This window comes from Bombus vosnesenskii, unplaced genomic scaffold (assembly GCF_011952255.1).
Source record: "Bombus vosnesenskii isolate JDL3184/JDL3185 unplaced genomic scaffold, Bvos_JDL3184-5_v1.1 scf7180000013293, whole genome shotgun sequence".
NCBI classification, from domain to species: Eukaryota; Metazoa; Arthropoda; class Insecta; order Hymenoptera; family Apidae; genus Bombus; species Bombus vosnesenskii.
Window position 1 is genome coordinate 129,446 of NW_022882944.1, and position 17,867 is coordinate 147,312.

At 44.6% G+C, this 17,867-nt stretch overlaps 1 protein-coding gene across 3 annotated transcripts in view; it reads left to right on the forward strand.

Moving 5' to 3' along the window:
- LOC117232698 (nucleolar protein 4-like) overlaps positions 1–17,634 on the forward strand; it is a 96,466-nt gene extending 78,832 nt beyond the window's left edge. For 2 of the 3 annotated variants that reach the window (XM_033492246.1, XM_033492244.1), the window contains 6 exons: positions 2,980–3,311; positions 4,448–4,651; positions 4,993–5,139; positions 9,684–9,898; positions 11,157–11,347; positions 12,164–17,634. In XM_033492246.1, the coding sequence (XP_033348137.1) occupies positions 2,980–3,311; positions 4,448–4,651; positions 4,993–5,139; positions 9,684–9,898; positions 11,157–11,347; positions 12,164–12,330 (1,256 nt within the window). In that variant the 3' untranslated portion in view covers positions 12,331–17,634. The remainder of the gene's footprint in view (positions 1–2,979; positions 3,312–4,447; positions 4,652–4,992; positions 5,140–9,683; positions 9,899–11,156; positions 11,348–12,163) is intronic. The other variant, XM_033492245.1, reaches the window with a different exon arrangement.
- Positions 17,635–17,867: the final 233 nt, after the last annotated feature.

Consider the following 17,867-nt stretch of genomic DNA (forward strand, 5'->3'; position numbering starts at 1 on the left):
GTTCGTGCATAGTAGCCGAGTCGTCGAACACGGAATTTGGTACGTGATTCATTTCCTCGAGAATAAAATTATCGACGAATAATAAGTAGCTTTCTACGCGGTTTACTATACGTTTGTTCTCCTCGCTACTTTAGCGAAATTGAAAAATCCATGCAATCTAAACACCGATTTCCTCCGAATCCTCGATTTTTGTTTTCCTAATTCAGAATCGATTACCGAGTAGGTAGAGTGGAAGAAGTGGACGAAGCCGAGGTAGCCTCTTTACGATTCCCCCGCGGCGCTCCCTACCCACGGATTGGCGTCGGTGTCGGTCGAGTTCGCGCGTGTAGCCTCTCTCACCGCGCCGAGCCGACTCGTACCTGTCCTCGGCAACATCCTCGTGAAAGCACCTTCGCCCGGTACGTTCTCTCCCGGGACCGCGGTGGCGTGCCTCTTTCTTACACCCGGTGGAAGGGATCTACTTAGACTTATTACGGGTTTTGGAAACAGGTCGGCCTTTTTGCACGGCGGAAAGGATACGTTCCTAAGAGACGCCTCGAGACAGGCCTGTAAATAGCGGTTGGTGCGGAGACAGAGGCCCGTATTCGGGACGCCGCGCTCCACGTTGCACGCGTACTCGCGCCGACTTGTCGACGATGTTCATTATTCGAACGAGCGCGGGTCGCGGACTGCAATTTTTCTCGGCGGAACCCGATCATTCGGAATAATACGGAGCCGTTAAAAGGCGAAGATGAGCCGTTTCGTTGCCTAAGAACGATTTTCTAATAGGCATCGCGACTTAACGCGGCTGCACGCTCGAACTTTGCCGAGCGAGTTTCTTCGGGAACCGTTAAGATATCCTGTTGTTAACGCGAGGACAGTGTTCCGTTCTGTTATGTTTTATTCCCGTGGCCGTTTCCTTGCCAATTGGTTGAACTCGGCCGAGGAGTGATTATACCAGGAGCTACGAACCGAGATGCGAGGTTCGGGGCAGCGAAGAACTTTAGAAGAGTAATTTTGGTGTGTGAAGAGCCGTTCGTTAAGTTTATGGTTTTCTAGGTGGAGGATTGTTAGAGAATGTGTGTTTTTAGTGGCGAGTTTACGAGGAACCGTCGAACGGGGTTAATTTTCGTGCTACGGTTAAAATTTTAAAGAATCGACTTATTCAATTAACAATATAAAACTTTGCTAAACATCGCTCTATATGTCGATCTGATAATCGTCCGTTGAAAGCAGAATTTACAAGTTCGTTCAACGATAAATACCGATACGACTTCAGATAGTATTCTTGTTTGATCGTGCTAGTACAACTGAAATTATCACATCTCCATCGTAAACTTGAATAACTGTAATGCTAACAGCTCCGTTCTCAGATACGATGCATACGGTAGAGCGAGACGGCTCGCTGTTCCTTCGATCGTCCTTAATCAGTGGCGTCACGCAATTCAAACGTAGCATCGTTATTATATTTATGCCATAAATACCACCCACATGCTCGTTGTCAGTTGGTTTATTTAACCGGTTAGTGTTTTCCAGTTTAACCGTGGGAAGAAAGGGGATCGTCCTTCTCTTCCGCGAACAGGAATTCAATTGAACAGGAACGCCCCATCGATCTTCCTCCAGTTAACAGCTTGTATTCCGCGTTTAAAGTCATCTGATATATCTTTGAGATTTTCAAGCGTGTTTTACTCTGCGCAACAAAATCGAAGAAAACAGAATTAGCATAGTTGAACAACTGTCAACCACATAGCGCGATTGCTTTTTTAAACGCAGTTTCAAACGTACATCCTTCCTAACTCCGAATGCAAATTACATTATTTGTATGCGAGCCTGATCTTTTTATTTGCAGGCTTGCAAAAAAATATGGAAAAGGTCTATGATATCGATCGCATCGGCGCTAATATTCTGTCCGAGTCAACACGCTATAAACGCGAAAGCTTTCCTCTCCGCTCGATATTTTGTCCTTAATAATTCTACTTGACGCAACAATATTTTCCCAATCGCGTGATTCCGAACGAACGTCGTCTCGGTGATCTATCGCTTCGCGAGATCCCGAGAAGCGGGAGAATCGAGGCTCGAAGGGAATTGCTAGATCGCCAGATGAGAACAAGTTCTACGGAAAACTGAGAGGTTATTTGAATTGTCTTCGCGGGTTGGCTAGGCGCAACAAGTTGACAGACGCCGTTCTAGATGCGGCGATAAAAACTTCACCGTTTAATGCCGAGCTACGCGACTGGTCGTTGATGTAAATGCGGAATTGGACGTTTCGTTTCACCGTTTCGCGTAATTCGCGAACGTCGGGGGAATTGTTTGATGGGAAGATTGACGACACAGGCATGGTTTTCGGCTTTTAGCACTTTAGTCGAACGTTTCGGGCCAATTACGTTCTTGCTTTTGAGCGCGATTATGGTCGGGGTCAATTGGAATGCCTTTTCTTCACAGAAGGATACGGCGGGCGAAGAATTCCTTCGTACTTAAAAACGAAACCAGAACGAAGACGAGCGCCTACGGCGGTGTTCTTTCTCCGTACGATCCGTGTGTTTGCTTTAAGTTTGATTTTCATTGTGAATAATTCCTGTTCCTTTCGAAGATCTCACCTAGAAGCGTTTCATTGCGGCGTAGCGAACATTCGGTGATTTACAGACAGGAACGTATCTCGGACTGCTTCAAACCCGTCATCAAACATCTATAGTACCGCCAAGATCGCGTGTTTCTCGAGTCACGTTCGAGGAGAAATTGACTCCTACTTTCCGAATTTCCTGCTTCTGCGACGATTTATGTGCTAAAATTCCGGAAGGTTCGAGACAGACGAATCTACGATAACGACCAACCATCGTTTGTTCGAAGTTGTCTTTCAGCGTAACGGCTATGACCAGCTAAAATTCGTGATATTTTCCACGCTAACCCCAGAGCCTAAATCCGCCGATCCACTTTTCTATTCTCAGCGGATCAATGACCGATATAACGACGAATAACCAGGCTGTTTTATCGATATTGCAGACTCGCGAAACGGGTCCTCGGATTTGGTGGATATGCCAGCCGGGACCGTTCCAAATTTGGGAGCGGTGGCAGGAGTCGGAGGCGAGGATATGGCATCCTTGTGGGCTTCCTACGCCATGGGACTAAAGAAGACACCGCCGCCAGCGTCCGCTGCCACGCCCTCGCGATCCGATCGCGATCGCGAGTCCAGTCCACCTGGAGAGGGGACGGGCAGCGCTCACGACGAAACGAGCAGCAGCGGTAATAAGGAGGACGAGGACGACGACGACGAGGATGCCGACGAGAGGTTGGATCCCAGACACCACGACCCAGAGCGCCAAAAGGCTTTCAACGTAAGTTCGCGATTTACGTAATTCCCTTCTGCCCGGTCGTTTTTCCTTTTCTTCTTATTTTGTTTCGGGGTGAGGACGAAACGCGGGGCCACCCTGCCGCGCCGTGGCGACGTGATTAATGACGCGAAACGGAGTCGAGAGTAGCTTTCGTGTCTGCTTTTTTTCCGAATCGAGGGTTGGCGAGAACGATGAATTTCAGCCGAAGCTTCGAGTCGAAGGGCGACCGAGTGTCTTTTGGCTACGTTTAGAGACGAAGAGCGACGCTGCGATTGGGATTTTGCGGATAAGAACGTAGTAACTGCGCCGAGATAAGTCACCTACCTTTCGAATTAACGTTTCCGCGCTTAATTTCTACCCATCTTTTTCGACGCAGCAAAGGCGTTCCATTCCAAAGAATATCTCTAGCTTTTCTAAACCTATAGTCGGAACGTTACATTCGTAAGAATATTCTTACGATTATGCAAAACACCATTACCGTAACACGCTGAAACCACCATTTTCCCAAGTCACTAGCACGATCGTACGATCGAAAGAGAAACTCTGTTGTTCGGTGCGCGGTGCATCACCGGCGAACGATCGTTTTCGCGTAATTATCCGCGCTAAACGTCCGTAGGAACACCTGAAACCGTAACCCCGGAGCAGCGTCTGCCGTTACTACCGTATGCTGGAGCAGCAGGCCGCATTAAACCGGAAACGGCGAGTTTATTGCGGCTGGTATTAGCCGGGGTGCTCCGTAACCGCGTAAAAAGATACGAAATTGTTGTTCGCGCGTTCGCAACGGAAGGGCTGAGGTGGCTGGGGGGTGGGGGGTGTTCGAAATGAAAGCTAAACCAGACCGGTATTGGACTTTTTCGCCCCGAAAAAGCCGCAATTATCGTAAAGTTTTACGAAGGCAACGTCGCGGCGGCACGCGGCCTCTCTTCTGCCCTCGCGGAACCTGAAATCCAAGCGGGGCCCGCAGATGGCCGTGAGTCGGTCGGCCAGCCAGCGTCTCCTTAATTAATTACAATTAGTTTAATAGAGGGCCGCGGTACACGCTCCCACCATCGCAGAAACCCTTAATTCCTACGCCGGCTAAGTTGTACGGGCTCGTTTAATTCATTCCGCGGCGGTCTGTCCGCGTCGCGTGTTTACAGATGTTCGTCAGGCTGTTCGTGGACGAAAACCTCGATCGTATAGTGCCGATCTCCAAGCAACCGAAGGAGAAGATACAAGCCATCATCGACAGTTGCACCAGGCAATTCCCAGAGTTCGCAGAGAGGGCCAGGAAGAGGATCAGAACGTACCTGAAAAGCTGTCGGAGAAACAAACGTGGCAGGGAAGGTGCACCCTGGGACGCGGTGAGTCGAAGTTTATTTTGTCGTGTGAGCTCAGTGAGAAACAATTTCGAGCAATATGGTGGGTGGTAGGTATCCGAAGATGTAGTATCGGTAATCGGAAGGAAGACGAATATCGCTTATTTTAGTAACTTGCTGTGTTTCGCTATCGTGAAAATGTATCAGCGTCGGTGTGTCCTCGACTGCGTCGAACGTACGAAAATTCCACGGGAAAAATTCTCGAGGAACGTTCTCGGCGCGGACCGCGGAAGATCGGCCGCGAAGGCTCGCGAATTCCGGAGGTCTGAGTCAAGTTCGAGCTTTTCGGTATGCGACGATCACGTGACCGTGGGATTTCTTTTTAGGCGAGGCCCACTCCGGCACACTTGACCTCCGTACAGGCCGAGCAGATTTTGGCAACGGCCTGCGAAAATGAGAGCGACAACGCGAAACGCATGAGACTCGGTCTGGAGCCCGTCTCACAGCCTATGCCAACTCTTCCGGCCGCAACGGTGAGTAAAATTAGAATGAAAAGAGCACGATCGCGCTCGTCCACGCGGTTTCAACCTCTCTGCTTCGTGTTCTGCCTGTCGCGGTTTACGGTTCGTTCTCTTGACCGCTAAATTTTTTATTTCAACCGAAACTGCCTCTTCGAAAATGAAGACTTTTCAAGGTTTCTGTTTTCCGTTTCAAATTATTAATTTAGCGACGAGGAAGGAAATAACGGCGCAACGACCACAGCGATAATATTACAGAGGATCGATTCTCTAAATATTCTATATCACCTTTTAATATGTTAACGTCAGCGTAATTACGGTTATTGCGTGTCAAAATCGAAAACTGGAAGAAACGATAACGCGTTTGCACTGTTGTTTTCTAATTCAATGCGCAAAGCCACCAACGTAACTCGATATTATTTCACGACGATACAGTATCGTTTCAGCATAGGAAATGGGAAATTATGTACATACGTATCATCGTCAGTTTCCTCTATTGATGCTGATAAAACAAAAATCATCGTGCGTTAGAAACGCTTGCCAAACCATCACGTGATTATTATATGATCCTAACGACACTTTGCACATGAATGGTATTGCAACAGCATCGGCACTCTATACTTTTTCCTCTAATTGATGCGTACGTTCCACTAAATTATCGAAGAAATATCAATCTCTTCTATGAAATATATCGATCGTATGACATCACCTGACGTAACTTTCTAGCTGCGTATCTAGCTTTTCGTTCTAGGAAAAGTAATAAATAATTTATATCGTTCGATACGTTTGTCGATAACCTCAAATGCTATTTTGTCATAATTTTGACGTACGAGCGATTGAAAGTGCGATGCAAACAAAACCCGACAATTCAAATACGATACGTCTGAAAGGCCAGACTTTCTTTTTTATTACGAACAGTTAACTACTCGCAGAGCGATGCACGATTTGTCAGATGCGACGTCTTACCATTTTTAAAAACGAAAATGTGCGATCGAATGTGCGGAGATATTTGACTAAAAGTGACCGAGTATAGGAGTCGAGATCGGTACGGTTCGCGACAGAGGATCCCGATCGCGTTGGTGACGCAACCGTGTACGATAAAGTTTTCCATGAAAGTAGCTCCGTCCATAAAATTATCGCGCGTCGAGATCCGAGAGAACGTCGCGCGGCTCCTGCGCAACGCTTCGGAGCGTGATACGTGAAACGAAGCTAGGATTGATATAGGTACACAGAGAGGCCGATGATAACCCCATGGGTCGCGCACCTCTCCCACTCTGATGCAACGCACACACGCTGACCACGTTCCACGCGTGGTCGTGTAACGACGGAAAAATCGAAATATTCTCTCTCTGTCTCTCACTGTCTCTTTCTCTCTGCCAGGCCAGGAGTCGTCAACAAGCTACGGATAGCTCGATCGAAATTTTCACCGAGATTCCAGCCGCGAATAGCTTTCCCATGGTATGTTCGAAGAGCGGACGAAATACCATGTTCGAAATCGAAATTAGTCTTCGCGTAGCAGAGTTTGTTTTTGCGGCAACAAAGCTCTGGCTACGATCGATAAGCCAGTGAGACAGACTTTTCGCGATACTTCGGCAAAATGAATTTTTTAATAGAGGACGCGACAATTCGAAACTGTCGCTTCTACGACCGTATAGCGTTCCACGATTTAAACAAAAATTATATCGTAGAGATGGTTGCGTTACCCAACACCGCGTATCGATGCTCTTTTCACAACGGAGAAATCACACGAGAAAAAGAGTTAACCTGTGCTTTGATTTTTGGTCGAAGCATCGCCACTTCTTCTGGCTCAGATATTGTCTCAGATAAAAATCGAACGATACACATGTGTCAAAGGTGGTGATAACGAGCCCGAATCACCATCAGTCTCAGCTTTTTTTGCGTTAGTCATCATCGCGCGTCCGTGACATCGTTTAAAAAGGGCCACGGCTGACTCGCTCCGCCTTCCGATCAAGAAAATCGCACATTCTCGTTCGTCCAACCGCCGTATTCCAGCATTTCAACGAATTACCTCGTCCCTTGGTCGTGTAACTGTATGACTGATGCTCTCCGCGGAGGCCGTCATCCGTTGGATCATGGCGGCGCAAAGCCAGCGACATCTATGCGGCGCTTACTCGGTAGTCGATGATGCCGCGAATCCAACACGAATTTCACAAGCTGCAAGGGTCTGCACAGCGAGTCGTTTTGCAACCGGTATCCTTGGCTACCCTGGCACTGTTCTGTTCGTTCGCCCTGCAACAAACGTAGAATCGCGCGACGTGTTCACCGTGTCGCGCGTCTAACGCGTGGGTGTCAGCAGCGTGTCACTGGCGCGCCTAATCCTCCCTTCTGCCCTCGTGAATATTACATACCTACTCTGGAGGATCCCTCCTCGGATCAGAAGCAAGAAGCTAGTAGAACCATCGGAGTTTCTCGTCTCGAGGCTTATCTACTTTGAAAATCCCTAGCGAGGAGGAGCAAGATAGCGTCGTGGCAGCTTGGCGAGGAGCAGAGAGGGAGCTCGGAGAGACCGATAACCTCTGCGGCGACCTAAACCTAACCCATTAAGGAGAAGACCGGGGTTCGTGTACGGACGCGGCTATCTGCCGTGGCCACCTATATAATTGACGTCAACGCACACTGCTCGCCTTTCATAAAAACACCTCCCTACATCCGTTCTCCTCTCTCTTGACGATTTCATTCCTCCGTGCACGCCTGTGTGATCACGTTCTTCTCCCTTACCCCTCCCGCGGTACGCGCCCCTCTGCTGTCTCTCTACGCTGCTCTTTCTTTCTTTCTTTCTTTCTTTCTTTCCTTTCCTCGGTTCTGTTTCTCCCCTTTCTTTCGCCACTAACACGCCTCTCTTTCCACGAATTAATTTCCTTGGCCACGAGAGAGAGCTTACTCACGCCTCGACGTCCCTGTCCGCCACATCTGGCCGCCTCTCGATCTCGCTGCTCCCGTCCCTCCGCGCCTTTTTTGCCACCGTTTTTCGCCGATCCGTCCGAACCGTTCTCGCGCCAGGTGACCCAACCCCGGGCTGGCTGCTCGACCAGAAGAATGATCGTGTCGCGGGTTCATCCGGTAGATTGTTCGTTCGACCGAGGATCGGTGGTCCGTTGATTCGGCCATCGCTGGCAACACGTGGTGTTTTGGTGACACGGTGTATCGTCGAGTTTCGAGGATAGTCCGGTTCGGGATACCATGGTGTGCTTGTCAGTGACGAGTTGCAAGTGACTTTGCGAACATCTTCCCGTCGAGAAACGACCAGTGTGCGTCCGTCACGATGCGTCGAAACGAGCAAGTGCAGGAAACATCGGCGAGTTGACGGTGACGACAAAGAAACGGACTAGAGAACGAGGGTCAAACATGAGGAAGAAGAACCTAAGAGTGATGCACAAGCAGGTGTACGATCGCGTGCAGGTCCAGCAGGTACGAAGGAAGTTTACGGCCACGTGCTTGCACGTTTTATTCTCGAAAGGAGACGTCGCGTCCGATCGATTTTCGCGTACTCTCCGCGCCAAACCGATTCTCAATCGTCACTGGCGAAAACTGGGTCAGAATGCTTAAAAATGTGGAGCGTCAGATAATGGTTTCTCATGCGTTGGGGGTGGAGGGGCGTCCAACAGAGGAGGGATCCAGCCAATCAGCAGAGGCAACAAAATGTAACGATTATGGTCCATTTATCGAGCGATCCAAAAGTCGTGCCCCGCGATCTCAGACGCGAATAGACTCGATCGCGATCAATTTACGTGCGAGTCGAGCTTGTTCGCTGAATTACGGATTCTCTACGACCGGCAACCTTTTACATTCTCCTTGTAAAGTTTGCTTACAAATCAGCTGCTTCGTGATACTCGAAATTATGTATATGACGATGTATCGTGTATCGTGCATCTTCAAAAGTAACTTGTCTAACTACGTCGGTTGTCGTTTAATCTCAGCTGAGAATCGGTGAACTGGCTGTCTCGAGTTGCTAATTATAGATGGTCGTTTGGAATACCATTTCTTGATACGGATACTCGTTGATACGGAGTTTTGTTAATTATACAGAATTACGTGAATTGGCTGTTTATCGATACGCGCGATAGTGTAGAGAAAACGTCGTTCAGAAGAGCTTCGAAGAAATTTCAAGCACGACGAGAATCCAAACTGTGGGATTGTCACTATTATTATTATTATTATTATTATTATTATTATTATTATTATTATTATTATTAGCTGACTTATAACACGATGTAACGATTGTAGTTATCGATATACAGAAATAAAATATCAAAGGATTAAACGATGAATTATAGGCACTCGTTTGTGAATTTTATAAACGTTTATGTTTTCATACCAATGAAAATGTTTGAAGATTGTTTCCAACAAAATCGTCATCCCTTCAGCCATCAGTTTTAAGATTCGAAACGTATGTTTCCAATCAAGTTCGTTCGTGTTACCGAATAACAGAGAGTAAACGGAAGTTCATTTTTCTGTAATTTATCCAAAAGTTTGAGATTCAACGATCTTTCGATTCTACTATCACTCGAACGAGAGCTAAGATGCACCGCTTGTTACAGCAAACGGATGTTCGGTCAAGTTTGGACCATTTCTCCAGTACACCGGTGAAATCGCTTCCTGGTAAGAGGGAGGACACACCACCGGCATCGCTAACGTCCCTGGCGCCTCTAACCAGTTTGGCGAACTTGCCGAGCAGCACCCTCTCTTCTACACCCCTGTCTCTCGCACCCGCGTCGAAATTGCTCGCGCCAGGGGACAACAAGGGTCTCATGAGGTCAGTATAAATTATTTAGTTTCGTCGGAGCGATTATTTTTGATAATTCGTACGATCAGTGAATACTACGGATTCACAATTCCAGATTACTTGTATTTACACAGTTATCAGTTTGTTCAGTAGCTGTAATTGAATTTATAATCGTTTAATTTCTAAAAAGCGTAATTTATTAAATCGTTGACTAATAAATAGAAGATACTAATATCATTTTTAGAACATACTGATAGAGCGAACTCTACCAAGGCTACGGAATCTTCGTTCACGCTACGAAGATATTTTCATCTTGACAAAAAATTCAAGCAGTTACGGTTTTGGAGAAATCTGTAGATTACGAATTGAAAGTTACTCTTCTCTTTGTAGCGTTTCTACCGAATCTTTATAAAATTATGCATCGAATTTTCGATACGTTACGTAATAGGAAATTTTCTCCCGAGAAATCGTGGTACCTTCAAACGTCAAATATATCACGTCGGATCAAATATGCTTCATTAATCGAAGTTAAATACGTTGAAAAATGAAATAAACGGGAAACTTCAAACGACTAAATCATATTATTTGGTCCGGTAATTCAACTTCGCGTCAATTACATCGCTACAAAGATAGACAATGGCTTTAAGTTTGCGAGAATACGTCTAAAGCGAACCGTGATGCTGGATTTTATAAAAATGAAGATAGCGTCTAGACGAGGTGACCGGATTTAGATCAGTGAGAAATTCGATTTCAAGTAAAAGGATTTCAGTAGACACAGTTATCCTTTCCTCTCGGCTAAAAATAGCTTAACTTAGTATAATTAGTTAAGTAAGTAAAATTTCAGTCCTGGCTTTCGTATTAAATTAGAAGAAAGGCGAATAAATATTTCTCTCCTCTGTAACGTCACATTTTCGGTTCGTCGTAGTAACAGAAATACGAATAGAAACCATAAGAGCAACGTGGATGTAAAATGTCTTCCACAACACTGGATCGTTACACGCCTCGAGCTCGCGCGTCGACACGACGTTCGATCGCTATGAAAAAAAGCACGTTCTCCTGTCGTAATCGGTGGCTCGACCGCCCATTCTCATTCCGCGATCGACGATCTCTCATTCACAGCGAGAGCCGAGTTAGCCGCGGCGAAGGAAGGAGCTCGCAGATAAAACGTCTCGTAGACGGTCAAAGATCATGGAACGAAACTAAAAGAGAGACCGGAGGCGGAATCGGGCGGAGCTAATCAATGCTACATGGCGTTATCGTTAACACGAATCTCGCTCGCGTTTTTCAGCCAGGCGACGATAGTCAGCTCGTCGACGGTTAACGGTGTTGCCAGCGGCGGTGCACCGACGGCGATGTACAGACCAAACTTCAGCCAAGCGTTCCAGCGAGCTGGACCGACCACAGTGCCGCCAACCTTGTCAGCAGGCCTCTACCCCACGCAGAGCTTCACGTCGGGTCTATTGAGCAACGGTACACAAAGTAATATTGCTTATCGGTGTTCTTATGAGTTTGCTTATGCTGCGCTTGTTCCATTTTATTTTCGTTCCGCTATATATTCCGCTGTTCGCGTATACGAGATTCGAGTAATCGCGAAGCATTCGTGACGAGATCGGGAAATCTCGTTCAGCTTCTACCGACAGAGAATTCGGTCACGTGCTGCACGAGTTTCATCAGCAGGCATCGCTCGTACAGAACAGATCGAACTTAATCTCGGAAAGATACGCGTTCTTTCGACAAGTTGTTTTAACGCGTTGCCTATTTCTCTCTGTTCGATGATCCGCAGAATGAATGGGATGTTTCTTTTTGCTTTCGTTTGTATATAATACGGTAGTAGATAATCCGGTCGGTGCAGATTTTCCAGTAGTAAATTCGAAAGATGTGTACGCGTAGCTTTCCAAATGATTACACGTCGAGATTATAATAGAAAAGGAAACGTTTATTTATTCGTTGCTTAGAACGAAACTGTGATATAGTAGAAAAAGGTCTGTTCTCTTTTCTCTTCACCAAATCGTTCATATATCATTACGTTATAACGTTTTAATTCGTTTGCCGCGTGGTCTGCATATATATATATGCTTTATAACGTAGATTAACAGAATGTATTAAGAAAAGCCGATTCTATGGTCTAAGTGTATATCGAGAACGCTTTCAATTCCGAAGATACCGTGGCGAAAGGATCAATTCGAATACCAGTCGATGTGTCGTAAATTGGACGATGTTCGCTTGAAAATACGCTTAAAGCCCACCGCGATAGAAACGATGAAACCTCTCTTCAAACCGTGATTACTTTTCCAGGACCGACGGATCTGAGCATGAAGAACACGAAGCCGCTTCTCAGTCACAAGTTAAACGCAACGGAGATGACCGCCGTCAGGCAATTGATCACTGGATATCGAGAATCGGCAGCGTTCCTCCTGAGATCTGCCGACGAACTGGAGCAGCTGTTGCTTCAACAACCATAGAGTTACATTTACGTAGCCAGTGGCCAACAGCTCGGCTCGTAAGTCTTTCCTAACGAGGAACCAGACTGCCATGCAACGCGAATACACCGACTAAACGGTCGATCCTCGAATCCGGAGACTCGAATGCCCGCATACGAACGAAGCCCGTTTACCTTGCTCTAAGTGGAAATTACCGACTGTTGGTAACGAGATTCCGTTATCCACCACTGGGAAACACGATTCCCGAGAACAGATCGCCCCGAGGAAGCAACGTACGATGCAACCCGGCGAAACTTACACCGGAGGACGTCGGATGATAGAATTTCCTATCGTTCGAGCATGACAGCGGTTAGCTTCTTCTGCAGACTGTAACGCCTCGAAAGAATAACGAGGGACGTCCATCTGGATCGATATGACGAAGCGGAAACGAATTTTATTCGTGGAAAAGAACAGAGTTCCAAGCGCGAAGCGAGGGGATCGCCGGAAAACACGCGGTTCTTCTAGGGCTAGGTTTAAGGGAACTATTCAAACAGGGTGTACATAGAGAGGATTTACAGATATTTACTTAACTATCGATAAGCTTAAGCTTAAGAGAATATGAGACGATGCGTGTTGCGTGCGTGCGTGCGTGCGAGAATGCATGGAAGAGGCTTTGAGACGAAGAGCGACCCGGCGGAAGAATCGATCGATCGTTACTCGAAAGTACTGGCGTATCTTTTTAGAGTAATTCCGCTAGCCACGCGAATCGATCCCCGATCGCAACTACCGCTTTTGTACGTTCGAAGTTGCCGTTTTTGTTCGATCGATCAAAGCTCGCTGCTTCGAACGTCTATCGTGTAACTTATCAAACGTCGCCACTGTCGTTTACCCGAGGACGTCGTTATGTACATACGAATGAACGTGAAAGAAACAGGATCACGTAGCATAATTACGGGAATGAAAGATGAGAAGTCGGGGAGACGCGAGTAGCCTGAAAACGAAGAAGAACGCTCCAGTCTTTACGTGTACATAGAGCCCAAGCGTAACTACATGTACGTCCGCGCGAGTAAACGTGTGTACTACATTAGGTCGCGGGACAAGATGCAGGCCATGCTTTGTTACGCGAGAAAACGGTCAGTGGATCGAGACGATTAATCGTACACAGGAATCGTGCACTGGCTGAAAGCATAGTACTTGAATCGTGCAGATTGGCTTGGGGATTTCTAAGAATTTTATTGGCAAAGTGACCAGTCTTGTTTGAAACTTGGCTTTCAAGGAAAAGATTTTCGAGGCTCTTTCGACTTCGCTTCGAACGCGGTAAACGTACTTCGCGATAGAAAATTTCGATGTATTTTTATTCCTTGCATTGGAAATACGATTGTATATATGATTTTTAGATAGTCGAAACATTCTACGACATTTGTAAACGGTTCGTCTCTGATCCATGAAAAAACGTGTTGAAATATTTGTATCTATTATGGAATTTTATTCGTACCTCTGAAACTTTTCCTTCAAAGATAGAAGCGCCTGCGAAAACAACAGGTACTTGGAGTTTAATGCGCTTTATCATAAAAAGATATTCAAAATTACGATCCTCGACCAACGCTGCATATATTTTTCGGGACCACCTTGTCACGATCGGACAATACGTTGAAATCGTATTCGTGGTCTCCGGACGCATCACTGTGTTACCAAAGAACACTGTTTATTATTATTATTATTATTATTATTATTATTATTATTATTATCATTATCATTATCATTATCATTATACGATGATACATGTAGGGCTATATAGACACGCGTTTATTCCTTCTTCTCTCTACTTTTTCTTTATTTTGTCTCCGTTTTACTTTCTTGTAAGGCAAAACCGTTGTTTTATCGTTGGGCCAACGAGTCGTTCTAATGTGTTTACGAGGAAATAAGAAGAAGAGAAAAGAAAAGAAAGATTCTGCGCCACATCCGATATCTTCCGCCACGTAAGCATTATTCTTAGCGATTCTATCGATTTCGTTGCGTCTGCCTATCGCTATTCGCTCACTATTACGTTTCATTATGTTCTACGTTATCATCATGATTACGATTTTCCATGGTTACCCTCGAACCGACGATTCGAAAGGGAAGCTTCTTTCTAGAAGAGTCTTTCTAGTTTATCGCTAACGGTCTTCGCGCGTTAATTCGATTCTGTCGTTATTTTTCTCTTTTTCTTTTTTTTTTTTTGTACATAGTTTATAAAAGTCGTATCGCGACGCGACGACGGAGAAATCGAGAGATGAAAGAAAATTTCGAAAATGTGAATTGCTTTTTAACGGGATACGAAGAGAGAATATATTATTATTAATTAATTAATTATTATTATACATATAAATCCATATATATATAAATGTATATGTACCATTGTAAAATATATTTTACGGATGATTGATGGCCGTGACGCCGTGAACTCGAGCTTGAGAATGACACGGAGAAACATTCCATCGGCAGGGATGAATGAACAATTGGAGGGAAGGAAAGGGTCGACGAACGACTCTCCGACTGTTTTACAATCAACCGACCCCTGTACACGATGTCGTACTTCCTTTTCCCTTCTCCGTTTCGACAACCACCGTTATCATTGAATTCGATCGCGCATTCAATTGCTTTCGTCTCTCGACAAACGAACGTATACTCGTTTTCAACTTGTCCCATCGGTCGGCGATCGCTCCGTTTGGAATATCTGTAGAAACAAGCGGGTTGCTAATTGTTCGAGTAATTCGATCAACCGTACACTGGAACCGAATCGAACGTTGCTGAAAATGGGAAGGCTTTAGAGAACCAGCGAGAAGTCGAATGGTTTGGAAGATTTGACGGTCTATTTGAAATTCTACTAATTTTCAGTCGAAGTACATGGAACTTCGAAAGTTCCTAAGGTACTAGGAATTGGAAAATATTTGAAATCTTGGAGGAGATCGAGATCTCATTTCGAAAGATTTGGAAAATTGGAACGAGAGTTTCAAAGAATCTGTAAATTTTGAATCGTTTAAATGTTACAAGTCTATGTAATAAATGAATTCGGTGTTGAAGAACTTTGTCTTATGATTTTATTCTTTTGCGTCTTGCAAAGATTGTTATCTAATGTGTATATAGTTTGATTAAACTTTATTTATTTCATATACATTTCGACGATAATTTGTATAGTGCAATATTATAAGCCATAAGCAAATAGATCGAGCACATAAACGCAATTTATATGCTGCTATCGAATAATTCAGTTGTTGGAAAAGACAAAGTAGCGGATATTTGAAAATTTATTGTTACCGAGAGGATAAGAGTAGTAGAAGTAACTCGAATATTACAAAATAAATACGAATCGACACCTTAACTCTTTCTTCTCTACATTTTATGATTGAACAAGACGAACGATCGGAAAAGTCACTTTACCGTGTACGACAACCTTCGGAAAATTCGTATAAAAATTCCAGTTGATCCCGAAAGCCGGCAGATTTCTATCGATAAATAAATAGTATTCTCCAAACTTTCCCGAATAATTTCCAAGCTACGTTTCGGCAACGTTTGAAACGATCGAAAACTTTCGTCACACGTTCGAAGTGATTCGAAACGCTACGAGAGCCCACCATCGAACGTGTCTCGTTTGTGGAATCTCGACGAAACGCTGCCGCTGCCTAGTTAATCGAGCAAGTATCGTGAATCTGTATAGTGCAATAGTTCTCTACAAACACACAAGTGCTACTCTTTTTCTCTGTCTCTGTCTGTCTGCCTGCCTGCCTGCCTGCCAGTCTGTCTGTCTGTCTGTCTGTCCGTCTGTCTGTCTCTTTCCGTGTGAGCATAAAGTAGACTTCGCTTCGCGGCACCGTGGAACGCCTCCTTTCATTCGAACGTCTCCTCTTCGAGAAATGTAATAATCGTTAGGATCGTCGTATCATACAGGATAGTTGTACCGCGTTAGATCCGTGTCTCTCAGACTTGTACACTTGTTCCGTGTGTAATGGGACCGCGTGCATCTACACGAACACGCCACGATAATTCCGTTTTGCATCACGGTTTCTACGGTTAGTCGCGCCACGATCGAATCGAATTTAATCGAAAAGGAGAATTAAAGAAACTTATTTACCTCGGTGCAGTTGAATTATAATAGATTCCGGACGATTTTTCGATCGAACATAGGAAGAAATGAAACGCTTTTATAGTTGTCGTAATACGTACGGTATTCTTTTTATCATCGTGATTAGAACGAGTTAGCTGGAAATTGTTCCGTTATATAGAATAAATGCAATTTTAAACGAAACTCGATGGAAACTAATTGTAATTACAGCTGAATTATATTTAATTTAAATAGATTTCCATCTTGTATGTGATTCAATTATCCTTTAATCAAAGAAATTGGATTGCGTTCGGTTAAGTTTGAATAACGATCGTTGTTCTTTCTACGTCGATCTACCGACACGAAAGTCTTATTTCTAGCCTCGAATACGACCGTTTCAAAATCATTGCTCGTCTTGTTTCGATTAAAATCGTCTATAATTAACACGGTACAGCGAGTTCGGTTCGATTTCCTCCGCGACTGACCAAACCCTCCGTAGTTCCACTCGACGAGGATCATCGAAAGGGAAACTGAAATCGATCGAAGTCTATTCGAAGACGGATCGCAACTACGATTCCATTAAAACGTAGTAGATCGAATCGTTCACGCAGGGAAAAGAGCATCGAGTCAACGATACGCCCGGCATGCGATCGAAAGGAAAAGGGAAAGACGAAGAAAGTAGCGAGAAACTTGGAAGGAAGAAACAATACAAACACACATTTACGGTTTCATTTATCTCTCATCTTCTTTTTCATTTTCGTATGCATACACGTACATATTCTATATATACATGTAACACGTATAATTTGTTTGTTCGTTCGATCGTCTACGAACGCGTGCAGGCACACTTCGAACAACGTGTCGAAATAATCTTATTTGCCTACACGGGGTGCAGTTCTAACACCGTTCAATGTAATCGCGAATTGATGTATATTGATTAAAGATTAAAGCAACAAAAAAAATGGTATATATATAAATATATAAATATATTGAAAAGAAAAAAAAGAATATGTATTTGTTCCTGAGAAAGAATTAATAAGAGTAGTACTACCTACCGTAATATTAATATCGATAGTAACGATAAAGATAATTTGATGGTACATACTTTCTTATAAGTAAACATTATACAATTATTACGATTATTGTAGAGTTGGTACGGTCTTTGATGATGCCTTGCCTGTAAATGTAACGTTAAATGAACAAAAAAAAAAAGTCTTATTACCTTGTAAATGTTTTACCAAATATAATCGATTATTCAACTTATAGTCCAGCCTGTCTTTCTTTCTCCGGTCCTGTTTAAGATTTCGAGGATCGAATTAGAAGCGCGACGCTTTTAAAACGAACGATCTCCGCGAAAAATCTCATCGTACGAGAAATATTTATCGAAACGCAAAGTGAAATTTGTTTCGTTGCTCGATAATTCCGACAATTTTAAATCAGATTCGAGCGAGGCTGAGAGAAAAAAAGAGGATCGGCGGCTCTCCGTGGCTCCGCGCCA